Below are 24216 nucleotides of genomic sequence, written 5' to 3'. Positions count from 1 at the left end.
GCTCCCTGTGTTTTCCTTGGACTTTGGCCTTAATAAAATCCTTGTTTACCTGTATTACCTGTAAATTTAATATTGATTTTGGGATTCAAAAACAATGTTCGATTCATAACAAGATTCACAGTATGTAAATGTAGTTACTTTTTGTATGTATCCATGTAATGTTCATATCCAGATTATTCATGTGGATTTGTTTATTAACATCCTGTTATGATGTGAACTGTGCGTGTGATGTCTGTAAGCTAATGGGACCTTGAATTTCCCTTTGGGGATCAATAAAGTATCATGTGATTGCAGTAGACCTACAATAAAAAAAATACATAATATATAATATGAATTTCTTTTTTGGAATTTGTAGGATTTTTTTGGGAATTTTAGGACTCGCTTATGAATCGGTAGAGCTTGAAACGCGATTTAAAAAAACAAACAAATCTGGAATATATAATTATACAATCAACTAACAAGCTAACTAAACTAACATACCTGCAGATGTTTTGAGGTTGGAGATCGCCATTTGCAACGTCAATAGCATTTTGACCGCTGGCAAACAGTTTGTGTGTTGACTGGTTATGTTTGAACCCTTGTCCGATTTTTGTATGAAATGTACTACTATTTCTTTTTTTTTTTGATCATCCGTAGCCATAGTGGCAGCTCTCAGACAGCTTGAGAGGAAATGTCAGACTGGAAACACTGCAAAATTCAAAAAGGAGAACCCATCGAAAGCATCAGAACGTCATTCCTCCAACCCAGACTGTTTGAAAGGGCTTTTTTTTTTTTAAATTTTTTGTAATAGGACAAAGGACTTCCAGACCACTGAATGCACATGTCCTGTTACAGAATTCAGATTTTTAGTGTTTGACGTAATTTTTCTAATTTTGTATTAAGTCTTTTTTTTTACTGTATGTTGACACTTGTAAAAGAGATTTGGAATCACAAAGGGACTATTTCCTTGGTAAATAAAATAAAAAAAATAAAAAACTTGAATGACGGACTGTGGTTAGAAATGTCAAAAGAAGACACTACACATGAAAAACATGTGCAGCAACACATAAGATTATGAACATATAGCCTAGCTTTTTACAGAAAATATTCAGATGTAACCCCCCCATGTAACTGTGAATATCTCACAATATCACACATTTTTTTCCCCATAACTGTTTCAGATTATGGATACCTTTCTTTTATAATAAATACCTAATGTCGGTAGCTGTAACTAGTTAATCCCTGCCAGTAATTTAGATAATTATGAGACAAATACAAACGGAAACGTTAAGTAATTCTGTATTGTTTTAAATCATATTGGTAACTAAGGGTATAATTCTTTTATCATTTCTTTGATAAAGCCTTTTGGCTTTGACTTGTAGCACAGTTTTTCATCTCACCGCAATTGGGCAAAGTTGCCAAGAAGAATCTTTTATACCTTTAAAGTGAAGCTTGAATTGAATAGATAGAAGGGGCAGACATAGAGGTGCAATAAGGGACAAAGTGATGAAACAGAGGCTAAAAGCATGTGTCATCTCTCTCTCTCGGGTCATAATCTGTCAATTGTACTCAGACGGGGAAGCATTAGCACTCAATCTAGGGACGGTCCTTACATGCTTAGGCATAGCCTATGAACCCGTGCCACTGAAAGATTGCCTCACTGGTACAATGAATGAGACTTAAAGTTGGAGCTACAGAACCGGTGATGGAGCGTCTTCATCTTTTTCAATCTCTGATCTTGTTTTGTAGATGATTGATAGGCTACATAGATTTTTTTTCAACCCAAGCATGAAAAATTCATTCTGTGCAGTGTGCATTTTCTTAGTGTAAATCCACAACTAATGTGGCCCCAGAGCAAGTCAAATACTGTATTGATTATTCGTCATAAGAGATTCCGAAATTTCACTCTGATATGGTATAACAAAAAGTAATGTAACTTTAAGCTTATTCTGCAAGGGAAGACGGCATGAATGCCAAATGTATTAAAGCCTTTGTTGTGCATCCTCTTTCATAGGTCATCTTAATATTCAAGGACAGAGTTTTTGCACACTCTGAGACTGTGACTGAATAAGCTGTTTTTTGTTCAGAAGGCCTGAGAGGTTGTACAGCATGTTAACTCCTGAATATTTGGCAATGTAAATTTATCCAGCATTCATTTCAGACCTTGACTAAAGTGCTTCCTTCTTACTATTGAAGTTGCACACTGATAAATATGTTAATCGTAGCTCATACACAGAGGAACAATTTCTTATATTTAACATGTGCCTGTATTGTCAGTCTATGTATGTCTAGCTTAAAGGTTAACTACCATTTTTTTCAACCTGGACCCTATTTTCCTATGTTTTTGTGCCTGAGTAACTGATGGGAGCAACAATCTTTGACATTGGTCCAGTATTAGTCACTTTCGCAGCAGTCGGCAGCAGAAAAACAAGCTACAATGCAAGTTCATTGAGCAATTGTGCAGCTTATAATAACATTCACAAAACAGCTCTTTTGCCACTGACAGGCTAAGATTAATATTCTTAGTCTCTGACAACATCATGGAAAAGATTTCTAAGGAGGTTGACCTTACTGTTTAAAGAGTAACATTTTTGTTTATTTTTTAACATAAAAACATCCGCAAAATTGCATTTGCTGAAGCCACCAGATTCCATGTAAATAAACAATCATTTTAGCATCGCAAGTTACACTTCATTCAAAGTCGACAGAAACAAAATAAAACTAGAAAAAGCTGTTTGGGTCATCTTTCCACTTTTCCAACCATCACAACTCTAGTTTGGGTTAAAGTAAACACAGTTTATCGATTTACATGTGAAAATACGTTGGCTTTATACACGCTCAAAGCATTGTTTTTTTTTAAATGGAGTGTGGTGGGTTTAACCCAACCTCAGTGCTGTTAAAGAAAACAGAAAGGTCCTAAAACTTTAAAATTGATTTAATAAGTCGTTCTAATCTATGGTACATCATTACTACCACATGTCTGATATTTATGATAGATGTGGTGGTGTCAGCCCATTTGACCACCTCAAAAATGAGCATGTGTGTTTGCGACTTGGTATAAAAAATGACTTTTGACTTGTATTTACTAAAGCCACCAATAGCAACTGGAAGTTAAGCGACTAAATTGGAAATGGCCTGGCAGCACAACTTAAATAGAGGATAGTTAATTAATGTTAGATCCTGGTGATGAGCCAGAATATTTAAATGGTTATACATCCATCTGTGTAGCCTATACCTATGTAAAATTACAATATGGACACCTGCAAAATAATATAGTGCAGAATCAAAGTAGATAAAGTAATTTATACGTGATATAATGAAATGTGGTTGATGTGATTTTTGTAAAGGTTTTCTGTGAATAAACTGGCATTCATACAATACTCTGTAAAAGATTTCAACTTCTACTAACCATTAAATAGAAGGTCTTTGAAAGGTCTGATGTTGCAGAAGAATAAGAGAAAATGAACACTTCATTTTAATTTTTACAAAAGAAATCAAGGTCACCGTGTTGTGAAATCATGAGAGGAGAGATCGATAAGTTCAGCTAAACACACGAACCAGCCCTAAATCATTCTTCTGGGAGAGAGTCTGGGGAAAAGACTTTGCGTGTGTAGTGTGTGTGTGTGTGTGTGGTGTATGTGTGCGTTCATGTAAAAACAGTATACAAAAGTGTTTTTTGCCTGCCAGCAAGTTATGTGCACACTTGTGGGATCCCTTGTTTGTGTGCATAGCATGTCATTTAGCGTTTCGCGTGTGCGTGTTCATGTTTGTTGCAGAGGGTTTTAGGGATTGATGCTCAAGCTGGCTGGCTCGACAGTGGGCATGAGTTATGCCTCTGCATAAAAGTCCAAAACAGCCACACACACGCACACACACACACACACGGTGCATACTGCAGTGTTCTGTAAAGAATCCAAGACTCATTTTGTTGGCACAGTGCAGAATCAAATATCACTTTCAAAAAACAAATTATTGACAAGTTTTCTGTGCAGTGAGGGATTTTTAGCAACATTATGGGTGCATTCACTTTTGGTTTTGCCTCATATAAAGAGGAAACTACAGTTATTTACGATTGCTATGACAATTTTTTCAATACTTTTAACAATTTTCATAAACTCTTAACGCAGCAGCACACCGACAACACACAACTGGCAAAATTTTATGTTCAAAATCACACATTGTAAACTAAACTCCAACGCTAATTTTCAAAACACAATAATACACTAAGTCTATCAAAACACTGCAAACCTGTCCCAAAATCAAAGAATTCTTCCAAAACACTAACACAGGAACATTTAGTCAGTAATAGCTCAATGTCATAAAAACTAATATCAGATGGAATTACAGAAACTGCATTATTGTATATGTGTCAGGTCTGCTTCTTATACAATAGATAATAGTATATTGTATTGATCTTAGATTATGCGTTGCACTGCAGTTTCTCTTGAAGCCTCTACATTTTTGTTTTGGTGGGTTTAGTAAGTGCTGCGTTTTCTTTCCTTCGCAGCAGAAATTCAATACAAAAATGAATGAGCCATCTCAGAGTATCTTTATAGAATGTGTCACTTCCCGATGTTAGTCGAGTGCAGATTTGAGTTGCCCCTAAGTAGCCTGTATAAGCTAATTAGATGTATGTGAATTCATTTATCCAGTCTCCTACACACGTTGTCCTACAGCAGGGGTGGGCAATTCATTTCCCCAAGGGGCCACATGAGAAACAGAGACTGTTATGGAGGGCTGGAACAATAGACTCAACTCAGTTCTGCTCAATATTAATTTTATGTCAGATGTTATGTTCTCAGACTTTTTTCTCTGGGCAGAGTTCACCGAACACTTTAATAAGCTCCCCTTTTGAAAATGCCTTACTGTTTTTGGTGATTTGGGGGATATCACAAAGTTGGTCTTGACGCTTGGTATAAAAGCCTTGTTGCGTTTGGAGTTTAAGTAGCAAAGCTTCAGACGTCCATGCTCGCTCTGCATCAGTCAAGTTTGATTATTCTGCCTGTTTAGTATTGTAGTGGCGATTCAAATTCTAATCCTTTAACACAGCGATCTGTTCTCCACAAACTAAGCACACTGCTTTACCTTTGACTTCAGTAAATAACTACTTAAAAGTCCATATTTGGTTAAAAACTCAAAACTCTGTATTGACCTTTCTTTCTTTCCCATGAGCTGACATTTTTGAGGTGATAGCAGCTCATTCACGTCTCCCGTATGTTCTCTACATTCACCACTGTCTCTGACTATCCGGCCATTCCATTTTTTTCATACATCACAGTCACACAAATCTGATCTGATTTCACTCAAAATTCTTATCCAACATTTGACTTACAAATGAAATATAACACTGCTTTCTGTTTAAAATAAGGCTGTGTGCAATTTCTTAACCATAATACTATTGTTCAATCAACTTTTAAGGCTGCACACATACTACACCGCACCATCCTTACTTCAGCAGTAAAACCATGTTCATCATAGTGCGTTATGCAAACCTAGGTTCAGATACTATATTTAAATCCATTCAACTGCAAATTGTTAACTAGTTTTGTTCGTTACCTTGGAAATTTTAAAGGATTATTAGCAGATGTGTTTGAGGAATCATGTAACCTGTAATAACTTTTAATAGCTCTTTGTCAATTTTTGTTGTTTGCTTGTTGTTATACTGCTCAAGAGTAGGTAAGACTAGCTTATTAAATAAATAAATAACACTGCACATTATCATCACCATCCTCACTAACATTTTAATATCTTCAGCATTACCTTTGAGTTTGTTTTGGACATCCAGGGCAATGTCCAGAGGGTAGAATGGCAGCACAGGATCATTGACCAGGCGGAGAATGGCTTCTGCTGTCATCTGTAGAAAACAGCCACAAGATTTGAATTAAGTTCAGTTTTTTTAGTTTTTCTCCTCTGCTGCATTCATGTATCACGTCATTCCATGGGCACAGAACAGAAAGTGTAATTAAGTTGTCTGTATGATACGTTTTATGATGAACTACGGAGGAAATGTGCAGGTAAACAGTACGCAGGGCTTCATGAATTTCAAAGATTTTTCCAGCGACCCATGTTCTAAGATAAGTAACACCCGTAGATGATTTAATTAAATTTAATTATAAGACCTGCATGCCTATAAATTAACTTGTCACCACAACAGCATCATCATATCCCTATCAGCATGTCCCTAAAGCTGCATATCCGGGCTCCAAAACTAAAAGGTAAGAGTTGAGTATAAAAGTTAATTCCTGACCTCAGACAAAATACCCTTGACTGAAGCATCTTTTCCCAAAAATGTCAGTGATGACAACTGAGCAAACTCAAATGATAAAGAAAGAGAGAGAGAGACAGTGGGGGAAAGCTCCAGGAAAAGGCTAGTTAGTAGGCCAGGGTCAGTATGTATAAAACTTAAGAAATGGTATTAATAGGTATATTTAAAGATCTTGATGCACCAACATTTTACTTTGAGCTGCTTGATAATGACTTTAATTTTGTCCGACTAAAAGTCAACACAATGGAACGGATTGATTCATTTAGACTCTCACCCCTTTACTGAAAACCCCGCTCAACAGAAAAATCCATTTTTGTATTTGATTTTTGTGCTTTTTAGACGGCAATCTTTCTCACGCTTTTAAATCTGCTTTGACTTTTTCTTCTGTTACTTTTTTTTGACATGCATTGAATGTTTGCAAAGCAATTAAAAGAATATTCTGTCTATTAGCTTTCGCACAGTTGAATGTTTTTCTCCCTTTCCTCACTCTTCAACCCTTTGTTTTTACCATAGACCAGTAAAAATCTATTGATTGTCAGCATTCATGTTTTTTTGATTCATGTTTTTGCAACTCATCCCTTTACAAGTTTGTTGTTTTTACGCTTGTAGGGACTTTGGGCATTGTTGTGTTGACATCAACGCTGTACAAATAGGCAAAATTTTAACTGCTACTCAGTTGTTTTTCTTCTTGAGTGGTATCTTCTCCTTCAAGGAAGCAACCCATCTTCAGCAGCAACATGGACTGACAGCCATTTTCTAAATAAATGTGAACCTGTTTACCACAATAACAATAATAAGACAGCATGTCCATTCATATGCTTACACTTCTGCTGTGTGTTTTCAACACCTCCCAGTTTGAGCTTTTAGATTCGGATTGGTGTTTAGGAAGAAGCAGCAATTCATTCGGTCAATTCCTGCTGTGTCTCCTGTTGGATTTAGGATCGGACTTTGAAATACACACCATTGTGTTCCAGATTTTGAATCGAAAATCTCTGTCCACGTAACATTTTTCTTTTCATACTGATTCAACAGCTTACATGTTATGGGGAGAATAAATAACTGGGACACATTCGGCTGCTGTGTGAGCAGACACTTATGGATTTCCTTACTTGTGCTGGCACCCCATACTGAGATGCATTGTCCAAATCACAGAGTGTCTGTCTGGCTCTGCTCTCACAGTGAAGGGTCTGTCATCTTGATGCAAACAGTGCCACTGATGTGGCCACTCTCTTAGCAGGTAGACGACTTGGCATAGCGTCAGCTTTGCATTTTTATCTGAGTTATAACATCACTGCAGCTTGTTGTTCTAACCAACTACTCTGCTGGGATTATTGATGTATTGATTGCTCTATTTCACACTTAGACTATATCAATCTCACAGGAAATAAACCCCATCGCTGTACTGCAAGAATATTGTATTTCTCAGTGCCACACTATAATTGGAATAACCTTTATCAGCCAAGGACATAACATGCATGATTTACCCTGAGCTCCATTCATTTCCACACTACAAAGATTCAGCGTGAATGTAGAGTTTCTTCTTCTGCACTTCTATTTCTATTTGTTGTACTGTTTTTCTTTAATCAAATTGTCATTGTTTTGTTTTATCATTTTTTTGCCTTTACTGAACAGATAGGAAACAAGGAGACAAAGAAAGTGCTACACCATGCTGTAAAGTGGTATAACATGCTATAAAGTGACAGCATTGCACTTCATTAGTGTACCTTGCTACCAATGACTATAGCTATACTGTAATATTAATCAATAAATAATGAATTAATAATATTACTTCAGTTCCAACAGACAGAATGGGGAAGGATTTAGTGGGATGGTTATTCTCTGCCTAATTAACTTGCCATAGTCGAGCAAATAAAGAAAAAAGAAAAAAAGGTTTTAACAGAGAAGTGCTGGTCCTGTTGCTAACCAACGGCAGTTATCAGATGTCAGTAAACCGCTGCCATGGGGAAAGCTAAGTCAGAAATGCCCAATGTCAAAAGCTTGAAGCTTATTAGCAGTTTCCTGTTTTATCCTCCTCTTACCATACACAAAAAATATCTTATGCTGTATTTTGTTTATCTTTTTTAATATCTTGTATGCATTATGTAAAGAACAAGGAATTCCTCTTGTGTCTAAAATGTGCTAAACTTGCCTACAGTAGGGCCTTTTGCTCCATAACCAAAGAAAGGAAGAGAAGTAAAGGTCAGTTGTGCAATACTTCTGTTTGTGTGTGTGTGTGTGTGTGTGTGTGCGTGGTGGCATGCGTGTGTGCCTGTGTGTGGCTGTATGGACTTTTATGTGTGTGCGTGTGTGTTCCAGCTGACCTGATTCATCCCTGGTCAGCGAGCCTCAAGTTTGTCTCTAGTTGAGCAGACTCTTGGATGATAACCTTAGCACCCAGTTCATCCACTCAGTGGCACACATCATGCACACGCACACACCTACAGACACACACACACACACACACACACACACACACACACACACACACAATCGAGGCCCTCAGGTTGAAAGTGTTGGACGTCAGCCTGACCAAGGCTGGACTGAGAGTGAAAGGCAGACTGCCAGCAGCCTCACTACAGGGTCAGGTGAGGGAAAAAGACACAGCACTCACTCAGGCATCTCGCGTTCACAGATGTGGCTTGCAAACATAAATATATCATTTCCAGATAAATTTGTAATATCTCGGTGTAATTACTGCAAATAATTGAAGCCATGGTGGAGATGGCAGAGGGCCTCTGCCTTACACCAGCAGCCCTCACGTCTATTATGTGAGCTAATGTATTTGCCCCTTTCATGAAGATTTCTAACTGATTTCTAATCTTCTAGTCACAAGGTGTTTGGTAGTACTGAGTAGTCTGTATAGTATAGAGATGCCAAGGGAGAACTAATTCTGGTTTGGTGCTTATCAAGTCCAACAGTGCCAATATGTAGCAATGTATTTTTCCTGGTTTCCTTGGTTGAGGTCAAATCTATGATCCACATCGATATTTACTATGTATTTGATTGTACTCTTTAATTTTATAAAGGTGCTCTAATCAGTATTTTGAAATGAAATGGCTTAATGCAATATGAATCTAACAGAGACAAGTAAAAAGCTAAAAGAGAGTAGTATAACATTTGCTAGATGGCAAGAAGCAAGACTGAATGCTACTGTTGCTCCATGTTTGCTGGACGTGTTAAAATGCAACTCGCTAACATTTTTATTTGAAGGGGTGTGCATAAGACGGACATGGCACTATTATAATCATAACATGACGCCAGTCATAAACATGAAGGAGTCTTTATGAATGTTTATGACTGTTGTCATTAGGTGCCGCTAAAGGATGACTCTTTTAAAGCTAAGTTAGCATTGTTTGAGAACTCTGTTATGACAAATTGGCATTAACCTAGACATAAATATGTCATAGCAGGCCAAATCAAACGTAAAAGTATATGTGATGTGTATATATATATATATATATATATATATATATATATATATATATATATATATATATATATATATATATATGTGACATGAATAATTAAAGTGAAACAATCTGAACTTTTCATAAAGATGTCATAAAGTTTGATTACACTGACAAATGCTTTTATAATGGATAAGTAGGGTTGAACCATTTGGACTTGTCATTAGGGTTGTTATAAATGTTGTAAGTTAAGATGACAGTGAACATAGTGCTGAGGTGATTTACGGAGTTTTAGATTAATAGCTTTAGGCTAATTGTTGCTAAAGTAACAGCTGTAACTGCAGCTAACTGTGATTAGCTGCCATTACAGTAGTTGGCTGTACGTTCAGCTGTACAGCTGTCCTATTTGCTGATTGAGCCCTTTGGTGCCAGGAGCCAAACCTGGAAAGCAACCATCTCAGTATGTATTCCCTGTCTTCAAAATAGCCTCCTCTGTCAGTCTTGGAGGCTGTAGTCGATTGCGGTCCATTGACTTTGGCTGTGATCACTGGGAGGACCCAGTCACGGCAGAACCAGCCAAACCGCTAGCATGGTGGGTGGGTAACGCACATGCTGCACACTTACTGCTGGAAATGTCAACTAATATTTGCACAAGTCCCTCCATGGCAAAGAATTAAAAATCATGTTGATTTGAACAATTCTGATTCCAGTTCCAATTCTTCCTTTTGCTTCCGGGTTTAATCAATTCTCGATTTCAGTTCTTTTAACCCTTTAACCATGTTGTCCAAAAACCACACAAACTTTGACATCTACCCATCTGTGAGCCACTCAACATCCTCTGATCTTAACTATCAGTCAAAATAATTCATAATTTCTGCCTTTTTAACTAAAAAGTTTGATATAAATGAGATTTGTTGACCATGAATTCCAGGAATAAGTGTAAAACCTGTAATTAAACCAGCTCAGGTTTAAAAAAAAAGTGCCAAAAGCTTGAAAAAGTGTGATTTAGCGACAAAAACATTGGAAAAGAGCAAAAACATTCTCAATTTTGAGCTGGAAGGACAAGTTGATGGTTAACGGGAAGACAACACAAGGGTTAAAAGGGTGGAGTTTAAACGGGTCACATGCTTATGTCACAGATAAGAGGAACATTTTATTTTTATTCAATGGGGATTTACAGATTTTACTGGGCTCTTTTAACGTGAAATAAAGCCACACTTTAGAGCGCCGCTTACTCTGCTCCATGGGTGCAATACAACAAGTGTTTGGATGTATGGTGGCCACTACCATCATACATCCAAGGGGCGGCTGTGGCTCAGTGGTAGAGCGGTTGCCTGCCAATCGGAAGGTTGGTGGTTCGATCCCTGTCGAAGTGTCCTTGGGCAAGACACTGAACCCCGAGTTGCCCCCGGTGCTGCGCATCGGAGTGTGAATGTGTGTGAGTGTTTATCTGATGAGCAGGTGGCACCTTGTACGGCAGCCTCGGCCACAGTGTATGAATGTGTGTGAATGGTGAATGTATCCTGTAGATGTAAAAGCGCTTTGAGCAGTTGTTAAGACTGGAAAAGCACTATATAAATACAGCACATTTACTACGGATCCAAAACTTCCTCGTGTTAAATCTTGGAACGTAAAAATTGGATTTGAAACCAAATTTTCCAAACGGTTCCATTGGAATTGTAATTTTTAAAATGATTCCAAGTTGGAACATTTTGTCAATGCACAATCCTGGTGTCATGCTCAGAAAGGGGGATGGGTGTGAGATGTGCACCCATCAATTAACCTCTGCATCAGCTGTTTTTGCTTGTTGATTGCCTCAAAGTGAGAATAACATGTGTAACTTGTAACTCACTTGCTAGAGGCTAGAGGCACATCAGCACTTGAGAAATAGGGTGTGGGCTTGTAATCTGTCACAGCATGCAAGGAATTGTATACATCCTGATATTGTAGTTCCACTTTTTTCTTGTAGTTCCTTATTTCCTCTACAGGCACCATTCACAACAATGCACTCACATTTATACAACGAGGCTACCATACAAGCTGCACAACCTTTAAACATTCACAGCAATTTTTAAATTTAGGGTTCTGTATCTTCCCCAAGGACACTTCAACACGTAGACTGCAGGGGCCAAGGTTTGAACCACCTACGTTCCAATTGGTTGACGACCACTCTACCTCCTGAGACACAGCCTCCATAAAACATCAACATTATATGTAGACATTATATGTAGACATTATATGTTTATAACTACAAATTTGGGACTTTGATCAGAATTCAAAATACGGTTCTGTGATAGTAAACTGTTTGGCCATGAGGATGGACTAGATGGGGATTAAAGACCAAAACTGGAAAGATATAAAATGCTTGGACCTCTGTGCCTATGTGATAGCTGACATCTTACTTAATCTACCTAAGCAGCTGTCCCTATATAACACTGCTTTGCTAGTATTTTGAAAATGGCCTACAGTGTACAGATCTGTTCTGCACCTTTCCACGCTGTTGTCACTTCCACTGAAATCAATCTGGCAGGGGAAAGATTAGAGCATTGATTTGAGGCTGGTGAGTAATACTACTGCAGAAAGCATACATCAAAAGCCTGTAATGTGGTGGGACAGAAAAGGCCGTTGATTTCTTATTTATGGCCTTATTTCTGGATTGTCTCTTTCCAAGGCAGAGGAGTCAGAAAGGAGAGAAAGAGAGAGAGGCAGCGAGAGGGGAGGGGGAGAGTTGGCGAGAGATATTGATGGAGGAAGAAAGGCAGAAAAGAGGCTGTGACATAACAGAAAGGAAAAGACAATCCAAACTAAAGAAAGATGACAGTTGGAGTGGAAGGTAGAACAAATTAACCTGAGCATCGTTTCTAATGTTTCCTCTTTTCTTCGCCTCCTCTCCTGTCATGACCTTCCCTCCCCTCATCCCCTTTCCTGAACTGACCTTTTAGTGCCATCTGTCTCAGTGACATCTCAGGGATTAACATCATTCAGATGTTCTGTATCTCTTTGAACTCTCCTGGCATAGAGGAAGGAAAGGAAAGGAATCTTTTGCACATCATCATCTGGCCAAGGGTGAAATGTCATAACCAAGCTTATTGACCAACCCTGTGTAAAACATCAAGATCCACCATGACCCCACTCCCCAAGCTCTGGAACAGCTCTGTTGTACACAATGGGTTGGCCATTTTTATGCAATTGCGTAAAAAAAACTTACTTTTGCAGGGAGAAAAGCAACATTTCATTGGTTTAGTATGTGTGTCTCTTTAGTGTGTCAAGTTTGATTTTTATTAAGTTTTTAAATGTTACTCACTATGCAACAATGAAGAATAAATGAATTACTTAGAAGATACAGAATATGTGTACTAAGTTTTAGTGTAAGCTCAAGTCAGAAGACAAATATTTTACATCTGGGCCTTCAGTATCAAAGGAACCACCTTCGAATAACCTCACTATACCACTGGGGCATTATCGTGTGGAATAAAGTGATTTAACACAAGGCTCAACACCTAGAGAGCTTTAATACACTATTGCAGAGACATGAATACACAGTGACTGAAGCCATTACTTTCACGCAGTATGACACGATGCTGCATTACACCAGCAGGAACAATCTAAAGCAAGCAGTAATAGCTAGTAAAATCATTTCACTACAATGCAGAAAAATCCATTAATCCCACCAAAGACCAAGTACATCCCTCTTTCTTATAAAAACTTTCCATATAAAACTCTAAATGAACTTGAACTAACCTTACTGCTGGAGTTACGTGATGCTAGCTTGTTGACTAACTAACTAACTGGTCCGAAGAATGCTGACATAGGTGGCTGGGCCAGTTAAAATGCTCCGGTCGGTCAAAGAATACGCCCAACAAGGCAAACTCGGAATTTGACTAGCTAAAGAATATGACAATTGACAACATTGTCCCTAATTGCTTAAACAGAAGAGGGATTCACTAGGAATTCTAAAAGCTTTACTTTATGAGTTACACTAAAAGCACCGCGACCGAGGCAGAGACTAGCAATAAAATTACGTTAATAGATTTGTGGGAACGGACTTGGTAAAATACATATGAAATTAATAAAATTAATTCTGAGAATTTCTTGAAGGCCTTGCTAGCCCTGACGGCCCACCTTGGTTCCAAGCAGGCCACAGCAGATATTCACCTCTCAATAGCTGTCCAAGGGGTTCACTGGGTTATGTACCACTGGCAGCCGCTGATCAAGCCAGCTAAATGACTTGTGTGTAATTTGTGTACGTGTACGTGTGTGTCTTGTCCACATAATCACCACCAGTGTCGAGGTGTGTCTCCCTAAAGGGGAATCAAATGTACAGAGTCTTAGACCTTTAAAGGGGCTGTACTTGACATTCATTTAAAAAAAATGGTCTGGGAATTAGCTTGCACGGCAGCTTATTTCTTGCAATATCATGAGATCACACGGAAATCTATCTTGTCAGGCTCCAACCTAATGCATTTGTGTCTGAACTTCTAGCTTACTGCACCAATCAACATCCGGTGAGGAGCTACTGGCAGCTATGGCCGTGGTTTAATATGTGGGAAAGCTGTGACTGCTTGTTTATAACAACAATGGCGGACGTGATAGACAGCTAGTTCATCCAATCACCTGCCAGGTATTTTTGAAAGGGCCTGCCCTTTTTCAAACGCTTTCCAATGACGCCTTCTCAGATGGTTCTGTGTGACAAACCATCCGGCGTGTCAGGTTATTCTGGGCTTGCCTCTACGCAGCCTTCATGGACCGTTCCCCAACTCGTAAAACACAGATGCTTTTTCAAGGTCCTAGGCGTCTGACACCGACACACAGAATCCTCACATGCACAAACATGCACGTGTGAAGGAACTTAGTGAATGTGACAAATTCTTTGCTCAAGATGCCATTACTCCACTTTTGTTACATAGCAAATATTTATTTACTGCTATATTAATGAAATGTTATATTTGTTGGACTGGAACATGTTGGTACATATACATTTTTAATCTGTTGACATTATGAAAAAACTCCCACTCAGTTGACCTATGCCCAAATGATCTTTGTGTTTCTATATGTGGTGTTGGTGCCACTTTGGACTTTATCCCCATCTATGGATAATTTATTTTTCTTGTCCTTTTTTAGCGTCATTTGTTTATTTTCCTGTTTTTTTCATCCTGTCTCGAAGCCCAACACAGCTGAATATAAGGAAAACCTTAATTTATAGTCAACAAGGTGATTGTGTTGAATTTGAGTGTGGAGGCTGTGATTACATACTATATGGTCTGGCTAGCTCAAGGTTAGATCAACTGCTGTATGTGTGAAAACCATGTGATAACTTGGTACTTTATGTTCAATTACATTTCAAAAATCAGCCATTTCATTCACTGACCTAAAATAGTGTGTACATTTGTTTTTGTTTTTACTTCTGTCATGGAGATAGTATAAAGCAGAATTTTGTCCTTGGACATCCCTAACCATCATCTAAATTTGATTGCAAGTTAAAGCAACATTGCATATTTATTTTGCCATAAAATAACAGCTTCACAATCGTTTTAATGCTACACTGACTTGTAATAGGGAGAATGGTGCCTCTGTCATTCCCACTCTGCGGCCCGATCGCCTGTTCTCGTAACTTTAGTTCACGGGTAAGATGTTCCTGGAGAAGTGTGTGTGTTACACACATCAAGTCTAAGGCACTAAATCACTCACCACCACTGATTTTTGTAATGTATGGATCATATTTTATGGAGAAAATGTTCTCTGGATTTCCCACGATGTCCTCCGGTTGCTCAGCCTCAACTCAGTGATTTACAGAGTTCCCAGAAAGCTTTGTGCCTCTACAGTGCTCTACATCTAACGTTAAGGACTGTCATAATATGTAAAGACTGGGGATCTTGCAGGGTCACAAATTAGCAAAACTAGACTTGTTTTAAAGCGAGCTAGCTACTGCTAGCGTTAGCGGATAATTCAAGGGCAAATTTGCAGATTTTCTGTTCTGCCGTATATGCAACCCTGGTACATGCAGATGAATGGCAGCGCTATCCAGAGGTCTGCGTTTTTCTACCTGTAAATCTCCCATTGGATGATGCACTTGAGAAGGGTGGAAAAAGGCAACTTTCCCTCTTTATCTTTTGGCTTACCGTGGCACCATAGCAACCATAAACACCAGCGGCTGTAGCAGTTTGCTGCTTCCTGATTGGTGTTGGAGGGAGAGCACCCATTGGTTGTTGACAACGTTCACATGATTTGACTTCACTACCAAGACTTAAAACCTACGATAATATCAAACACGGGTTTTATAACCACCTTACACCGAACTATTGAGACGACGGGAGAACGCACAAATAGTAAGACTCTCAGGATTCCATTCCGATATCGGAATTGAGTCTGCAACAGTGGAATCGCTTGAAAAGTGGTTTGGTATAAGTTCAGCATTAACTGCTGCGAACGTTAGCTGCAGTGTTTATACTGCTAGCACAGCAGTATACCAGCAGCTCTGATCCGGTTGGAGGAGCAAAGGAACCAGGTTCACCAGCTTCAGATGCGAAGAGATCAAACAAGAGTTGATGGCGGAAGCTAAGAAGAGAAAAGGGAAGAGTGACCGCTGGAAAAGAGTAGATCTCTGTCTGGGTTTTAGTTGGTGTCAAGAGCTCCATGAAATAAAATGTCTGCAAGTCCAATGCCGAGGTGGCCATCTCAATATTGGACTAGTAAGTAATGTTAGCTGACACAACATTCCCAGATGGAAGAGGAAAGTGGACTAGTTCATTGACATTTCTTCAAACCAATCATAATCCTCTTGGGCGGTGCTAAGTTCCAGATGGAGCAACGGTACCTCTGTAAAATAGCCTCAAGAAAGGAACTTGTTGTGTACGTTCACTAGTGGTTTTAATTGTGCAACGGAACACTCTGATTGGACTTATAGTCTAGCTAGCTGTTTGGATTTACCCTCTAGAGACATCTGAGGAGCCAGAGTTTAGAACGCCAACACAAAGAGGAAGGTAACTGACATCCGGTCAAAATGAGGGACATCCGGTGGTGTCAATTGAACAATCCCAAAAACATTGTTGTAGCCTAGATGGCTTGCTATGCCTTGTGTTGTTGTATTTTCTGCTGTGTTGGCAAATTTGTGACTCACTAGTTTTTGATTATTAGAAAATGTAATCATAAAAAATGCATGTGTTCAGCGGTCCATATTTACGACTGCGGTACAGAAGTGTATTGCACTCAAACTTCGGGGGGGCCAAATCTAAAAAAGTACCAATTCTTGCCCTTTCTCAAAAGAAAGTTCCAGGAACTAAAAGTCCCTTTTGTGCATTCCTGTTTGCACTTTAACCCATCATTAGTTAATTAACATCATCAGAACTGGAAAGGTTAGGCAAATTAGTTATGTAATGAATGAAGAATGGCAGCCTGCAATATTCATGTTGCTATCTTTAAACGTTACAATTACTACTGAAAATGACAACAGAAATTTGGTCTATAGGAATCCGACGTTTCGACATTTTGTATTACAAAAGTCTGTGCGACAGGCTTAGTGAATGATTGAACAAAGTAGAATTTCACCCACCAATCTATGTTGAAATCAATTAAATTTTTATGGTCAGAAAAGCTAAGAGTTAAAATGTAAAGGAAATATCCAAGAATCTTCAACTTTGGTTTAAGTATTTTTGTTGCATGTAATTTTCTGCTGGGTAGTGTACATGTTTGTGTGCATGTGTGCATGTTTTTCAAAGATTGCCTGGTACTGTATGTTTGTACTCCATACATGTAATCAAGGTCTGAAATCATTAAAATCTGTATCTGAAAAAACAAATATTTTAAGTAAGAAACAACAGGGGTATTTATTAAAGGTATTTTTTTGTATTTAGTGTGGCACATGCAGACGTGGAAAAGAAGAATAATAGGAGCAAAAAAACAGGGAAAGGTAAAACACAAATTTAAAAGTCTCTCTGTTGGTAAAGTACGGAAGAGGATTGGGGCCACTGGTGAAAAATGTAGGTGAGTTTTGACTTTTTTCTCAGAATTCAGACTTTTTACTTTTTTCTCAGAATTCTGACTTTAATCTCAGAATTAAAAAAAAAAGTCAGAATTCTGAGAATAAAGTCAGAATTCTGAGAAAAAAGTCAGAACTCACATACATTTTTAACCAGTGACCCTAATCCTCTTCCATAGTAAAGGGCTATCTGTCCACACATTTTTTCTTTTCCTTACAGTCCGAAGCCTCTCCAGGCAAATCAACAGTCATTTTGTATACAAGAGATTGGAAACAAATCCCGCATTCTGTTCTTGCCATAGCATTACCATTTATTTACAAAAAAACTAACATTTTGGTCCCACCGGACATTCACCAAGACTATTTCAAACAACAAACACAACTGGGCATATGTACATTTTGCCCCTCCCATTCTGTGTCCCCAGGTGTGGGAAAATAGTCAAGGGAATTTGTCAATGAGAGTATCTTTCAATCAACACATGTTACTTGTTCACCATTTGACACTCATACAGGCAATCAACGTCCCAATTCATTTGCAATACTACATACAAGAATTTCATATCCATATTAGGAATGACTCAAAAACTTGTTGCCACCAACCTCCAACAATACTTGGAGTCATGTTTCCATGTGGGCAAATACACATATCCACTCTGTTTTCATTGCCATGATACTAATCATATATATTATGAAATGCTAAGTTCAAGAGGGGACAGAATGAAAGAGAAGGGGGACACTTATATTGAAGGGGGTATCTTATATTTTGATAATTTTCTATGTGGGAAGAAAAGATAAAGGTAAGACATTTAGTGAAATGCTATACTACTATCACTTCTTTGATACTTAACAAATATAAGGATCATTCAAGCACTTTGAGTCTCTATGATAAAGCGATATGTACACGTAATGAATTCTTATTATATTCAGATTTCCTTTTAATTTTGACAAAAGTGGAGAAGCCTGAAAAACCGACTGAATCAAGGGCATGTTGAGTGGTTAGTACTTCAGACAGCAGAGGGCTCTCCTGTGACATTCTTAGCTTTTCTCTCTCTCTCTCTCTCTCTCTCTCTCTCTGTCCCCCAAACACACAGAGAAGCTATCATGTATTCTTAGTGACACACAACTGACAGAGCCTCTCAGCCAACTCCTGTCCTCTCCAGATTGGTAGCATCATTTGCAGCACCGGTCTACATAAATACATGCATGTAGACATCCAGAGTAGGAGCGTCAACTTAAGGGCAGCGCAGCACTTTAAACACACATCAACACACATCCCCACAGACGCATGTACACAGATGAAGCAGGCGAGAAAAACAAAATCATGATGGTCAGGCGGGTGGATGGAAGAGGCAGAGGAGGTGACGGAGATCATTTTCACTTTCTCTCGCAGTGAAGTGGTAATTCCGTCGAAGTCTGCTATCTCGTTTGCCTGCCTGCCTGGCTGCCCCCCCCCGAGGGCCCGTGGAGAGATGGAGAGATTCTCCTCTGATTCAGGACGCCCAGTTCTCTGGGCCAAAATAGGCCTCATGAATAAACCATAACTTATGTAGTTAAGTTATGCAACGGCAGCACATGAATAGATGCAGCATGGTAAAGTACAGTAGGAGTGGTAGTTTTTATTTTCAAGTTGTGCTCAAAACAATAAAAAAAAACATTATAGTACATATGTATCACTTCTAAAGTGATAAAGTGGTAACATTTCACATAGGAACAGTACATGTCTCCTCCTACTGTCATCACTGATTGAGGTTACCTGAAGCCATATCATAGCCCCCCCCCCCACATCCCCTGCATAGGCAGCTAATGCAGCTAATCTTGCTTGAACTCAAACAGGGGGATAACTGGATAATATTTTCATTTCATTTATCAAACATACATGTTTGGGGCTTTCATATTTCAACAATTTGGACAGAACGGTGCCTCTGCAAAATAACCTCGGGAAGGAACTTGCTTTGGTGGTACGTTCAAGAGTTTTTTTAGTTGTACAACAGAAAACTCCGGTTGGACAGATAGTCTAGCCAGCTGTCTGTATTCACCCTGCAGAGATCTGAGGAGCAGTTAACCATAGTCCTCAGAGATCCGACGGAGTTTTGAATGTAACGGACATGCAGCCGAAAATTAGAGTCATCCAGCTGAATTCGTGGGGGCTCCTGAACAATCCCAGAAATGCCACGTCACCTAATTTGGCTTACATCAAGTTGAAGACCTACTTTAATTGTTGGGCCACAACATAAAGAAGTGACACCCCAAACTAGGTGTCATACCGTCGGTTTCACAATGTCACACTGACACACACACACACACACACACACACACACAGGTACGGCTGAAAATGACAACAGAAATAAATAGGTTTTCTGATTTCATATATCTCCCCAATTTAACTGTCATTTGTCTACCCAGAAGTGTTTCTGTATCAGTGTGATTCTGTGTATATCTTGCTAAAATTCTTGGTTGCAGTGTATATAAATGGCATCTGCTGACAGGAAGATAAGGACTCAAACTGTTGCCAAGCAATGGAATTCTATTAAAAAAGGTCTATACAATTGATCCTGTGTTGCGTTAATTCAAGCTGTTCCTGCCAATTGGTTACTGGGTGACAGTCTATGTAAAGCTATTTCAACAGTTACAAAGAAAGAAAAATAAGCACTTGGTGTAATTATAGTATGGGACCTTTCAACAGCTGTCAATCCGTATGGATTTTCAGAAGCAACAACTGGAGACAGAGGAGCTTAAAGTGGAAAATGCAAGTGTGATTAATTGTGTAAAAGACAATCATTATCCTCATCACCCAAACATTTTATTTTCCAATCCATTATAATGTTTGAGATGCAATTTGTTTTCATGGTTAATATCTCAGAGCTATATCAGCATGCTGAATTTTCCTACATTTCTTAGGTGACTTTAATGGCATCATCTTTAGGCAACCTGACTGAAAGTAAGTCCAAGCCCCCCTGGGACAGCGCTTAGCTGTGCTGGGATTTCGGTGACACACTCGGGGACCAACTTTTTTTCATACACAAACCCTCTCAAAAGAAACAGCTGTAAAACTAGAGGAAAACAAGCACTAAATCCTAATAGCTGTGGCCACTGTGTGAAGCGTGCATCCACACATTTATGCCTACACACACACACACACACACACACACACACACACACATTAATATAATGTGCTTCTCATGTTGCTTAAATTGCCTTCTCGACTCCTGCACTTGTCTCACTTCCTCGCATCCCTCCCACCGAGGAAACACAGGAGAGACGCGAGGAAATCATCAGAGGAGAGGCACCGAGCAAATGTGATTTCAGAAGGATGACATGTCCTTTACTCTGAAGCGTCACATTAATTCGTCAGCTGTTTGGGCGGAGTTAGCAACTCCTTCAGCTGCCCAGCTTCTGGGAAGGCTGCTCTTGTGCATCCTCACCTATAGCTTTTGATGATTCCTCTAAATGAAGAGCTTGAGACAGCCTTCACCAAGGAAGGACAACACCCGGTTCAGCCGAGGAGTCGAGGAGATTTCAAAAAAAGGCCATGAGGAGCAGCTATAGACTTGACCTCCATGCCAAATTTCAGCCTCTTAGGGCAAAAACTGTGCAACCAAAAGGTGGGGAAATATTTGTTGACTGCCTGACAGAGTGAGCTATAGAGCTGCTGGCCACAGCTAAACTGGATGTACTGAGCATTGCACACTTCGTGGACAGGTTTTATTATATTATCACAATTTTAGCCATTAGGTCCAAATTAGTTTTGTATTTCCCTTTTGGAACAGGTAGAAAGACTTTTACCTTCAGACGTACCCCAACCTTTATCTGAATTCATTTATTTATTTGCACAATAAAATCAAGGGAACAGAAACACAATAAGAACATTAAAAAAAATTTAAAACAAATTGAGCAGGTGAGATTAAGAAAACCCCTTATATATATATAGATATATAGAAGGAATCTCTTCTATAAGGAACAAGGAAGGGAATAAAAAAAAGTATAATACGCTATTACAATGACAAGAGTCATAAAATCTACAAAATTGAATTAGCAAGTATTAATTAGCACTGAATCTAAAAAAAGCACAAGGTAGACTAAATAAAACAAAAGCATAAAATTAATTACAAGAATATAGATAAAATGAGGATGTGTGGACTCATGTGTACGTGTGAGTAAAGGTTACATCTTAAAGTTACAGCAATATCTAGCCAAGGTTTTGGTGAACTGTCATGAACTGTCAGGAGAAAGACATGGAGGTGTGTTATTAATGGTGTTTATCCTGTGTGTGTGTGTGTGTGTCACCATTTTGTCTGTCCGTCTCTCTCTACATGTTTCGTCTGCAGCTGATTGGACGAAGGAGTCACGTGGGACATGCTGCTCCCGAACTTTAAAACCGACCATAATGACGTTTAGAATACAATCTTTTGTTTTTTTTGCAAAAACAGTTCACCAAATTGTGTTTCTGAAAACATTTTAAGCTAGAAATAAGCCATGCAGTTGCTGAATCGGTCTTCATTTCAGATCGACAAAGGTCAATTTAAAAGGTTTCCATCAGCTTTTGAGAGGCGACTCGACGCCCCGCTTCTCCAAAGTCCCCGTGACGCTACCATCAGACAGCCGAGGGGACAAAGAGATCTGTGGTTTTTCTCCAACAGGAACCCACTGTGATCGCAGCAGGTATGAAGTCAGCGCAGGGCTTTGGAACAGAAGGAATAAAATATTCTGTGGGCTGGAGGTGAACTTGGGTTTAGCTGGCAGCTACGCTGCTGTTGTCACAATGAGACATGGGCCAGGAGCAGTCCTCACTCCTGTGCCAGAGAGCAGCTGCACTCACAGTTCAAAGTCCAAGCGTGTTTATAGCAAAACGGGTAATTACATTTGCTACAGAAAAGTAGGCAGGGTAGACAGTCTCTTATTGTTTCAAGAAAATGTCCCTTGAATCTGTGGGAGGTAACAAAGGAAGGAAACATTCTAGTAGCAGCCCCCCAACTTGAACTGATTTTTAATGGGATCTTTCTGTTTTTCTAATAATTAACAAAAGTGGCTTTAGCTTGAATAACTGTTAATACAAGCCTTGTAGATGTGTTTAAACTGTGGTAGTCTATATCCAAAACGCCCCATTTCCTTTCGACACTTTCCACTTTCTTTGTGTTAGAATTCTAACCTCCGGTGGATTTCTGAGGACTATGGTTAACTGCTCCTCAGATCTCTGCAGGGTAAATCCAGACAGCTAGCTAGACTATCTGTCCAATCTGAGTTTTCTGTTGTACGACAAAACACACAGATTGTGGCTATAAGAAATTAACTTTAATCTGGCTAATCTGACACAGTGTCCATTTCCCATATTTATGAGCCATAACAACCCATATTTATGTTTGCTAATAGGCGGCAACCTCTCGCGGCTGTAGTAATTATCGCAGGAGCAAAGGAAGAAGCAAAGTGACAAAGTATAAGAGCGCCAGATTCCGGGGCGGCCTCTAGCTAACCCAGTAAGAGTGGGTTCAAATCCAACATGTGGCCTTTTGCTGCTCGTCATCCCCTCTCTCTTTCTCTCCCACCTTTCCTGTCTAGGCACTGTCATTATCAAATAAAGGGAAAAATCCCCCAAAAAATTAGAGAGCCCAAAAAGTAAAAGAGCACCACATTCCGCGTGAGCAGGCAGGTTGGGATGTCGGATGGGTGAATCCAAAAGTCAACGGTCACTTTTTACAATGAACTGACTTTTACGGACCTTAACCCGTGACACAGTTACATCCTCATTTTATTAGTTTGAATTGACTCATTTTATGCCAATTCATGATATTCCGAATCACAAAATTAAATGCAGGGTGCTTTTTGTAAAAAAAATAAATAAAAAAAAAAACAGGGGGGCGGGATGTTTTTTGATCATAAAACAAACAAACAAGCAAGAATTAAATTCCCTTCCAATACCATGGATATAGTGCCACTTGGCCAGCCATGCCAAAACCACTTATTTATGACGTTCAATATTCATAAAAAATAATCTGACAATGAAATAGCACAACGTGGTGTCAACATAAAACACAACGCTTTGACTTCCTGGCCAAAGAAAAGTGCTTTCACACAGGAAATGCTCATTCAACCTTGGGAGTGTTTTTGATTTAAAAAATGAATTAATTCAAATCACAATCTTTTTTTGGTGCCTAAACTTAACTGGCGTCGCTGCATGACGTTCACTTTTTCTAGCTTAGCTCCACTACCACGGCCCATGAATGGGCCGTCATCTGGCGGTGCCTGCAGCAACAGTCACTGTAGACGCTGCGCTAAATACAACCAGCAACTGATGCTCAGATTTTTTATTGTTTTATGGTACTATAGAACCATATAGCACTTTTCTTAGTTTAAAATACTTCTATTTTAGATATAAAATGGTCTATTGGGGAAGTAGCATTGATTACTTTGAGGGGGGGGATACCTTATGTCCCCACCGGGGATATGTACGTAGACCAGAAAGGGGGAAAACCCACGCAACAGCAGGATTAACTGTATGTTTAAAAGGATGGTCATTACGTTATATAAAACGATCACATGATTAAAACAGAACAGTCTTAAATGTCATTCTGGGAGTCATTGGGCGACCAACCTAA

The 24216-nt window shown here is 39.1% G+C and overlaps 1 protein-coding gene and 1 long non-coding RNA gene across 2 annotated transcripts in view; one reads left to right on the top strand and one right to left on the bottom strand.

Moving 5' to 3' along the window:
- Positions 1-24216, bottom strand: part of LOC116695607 (inactive N-acetylated-alpha-linked acidic dipeptidase-like protein 2) — a 730805-nt gene that overhangs the window by 61983 nt on the left and 644606 nt on the right. Inside the window, exon 15 of the mRNA XM_032525998.1 lies at positions 5740-5833. Within this exon, the coding sequence (XP_032381889.1) occupies positions 5740-5833 (94 nt within the window). The remainder of the gene's footprint in view (positions 1-5739; positions 5834-24216) is intronic.
- LOC116695660 (uncharacterized) lies at positions 10757-22371 on the top strand. Its single transcript, XR_004333510.1, has 3 exons — positions 10757-10914; positions 14443-14444; positions 22360-22371. It is a non-coding gene; the product is annotated as an uncharacterized LOC116695660 (long non-coding RNA).

This window comes from Etheostoma spectabile, chromosome 9 (genome assembly GCF_008692095.1).
Source record: "Etheostoma spectabile isolate EspeVRDwgs_2016 chromosome 9, UIUC_Espe_1.0, whole genome shotgun sequence".
Lineage (NCBI taxonomy): Eukaryota > Metazoa > Chordata > Actinopteri > Perciformes > Percidae > Etheostoma > Etheostoma spectabile.
Note: the sequence above shows the minus strand (reverse complement) of the source record. Positions and strands in the feature narration are given on the sequence as shown.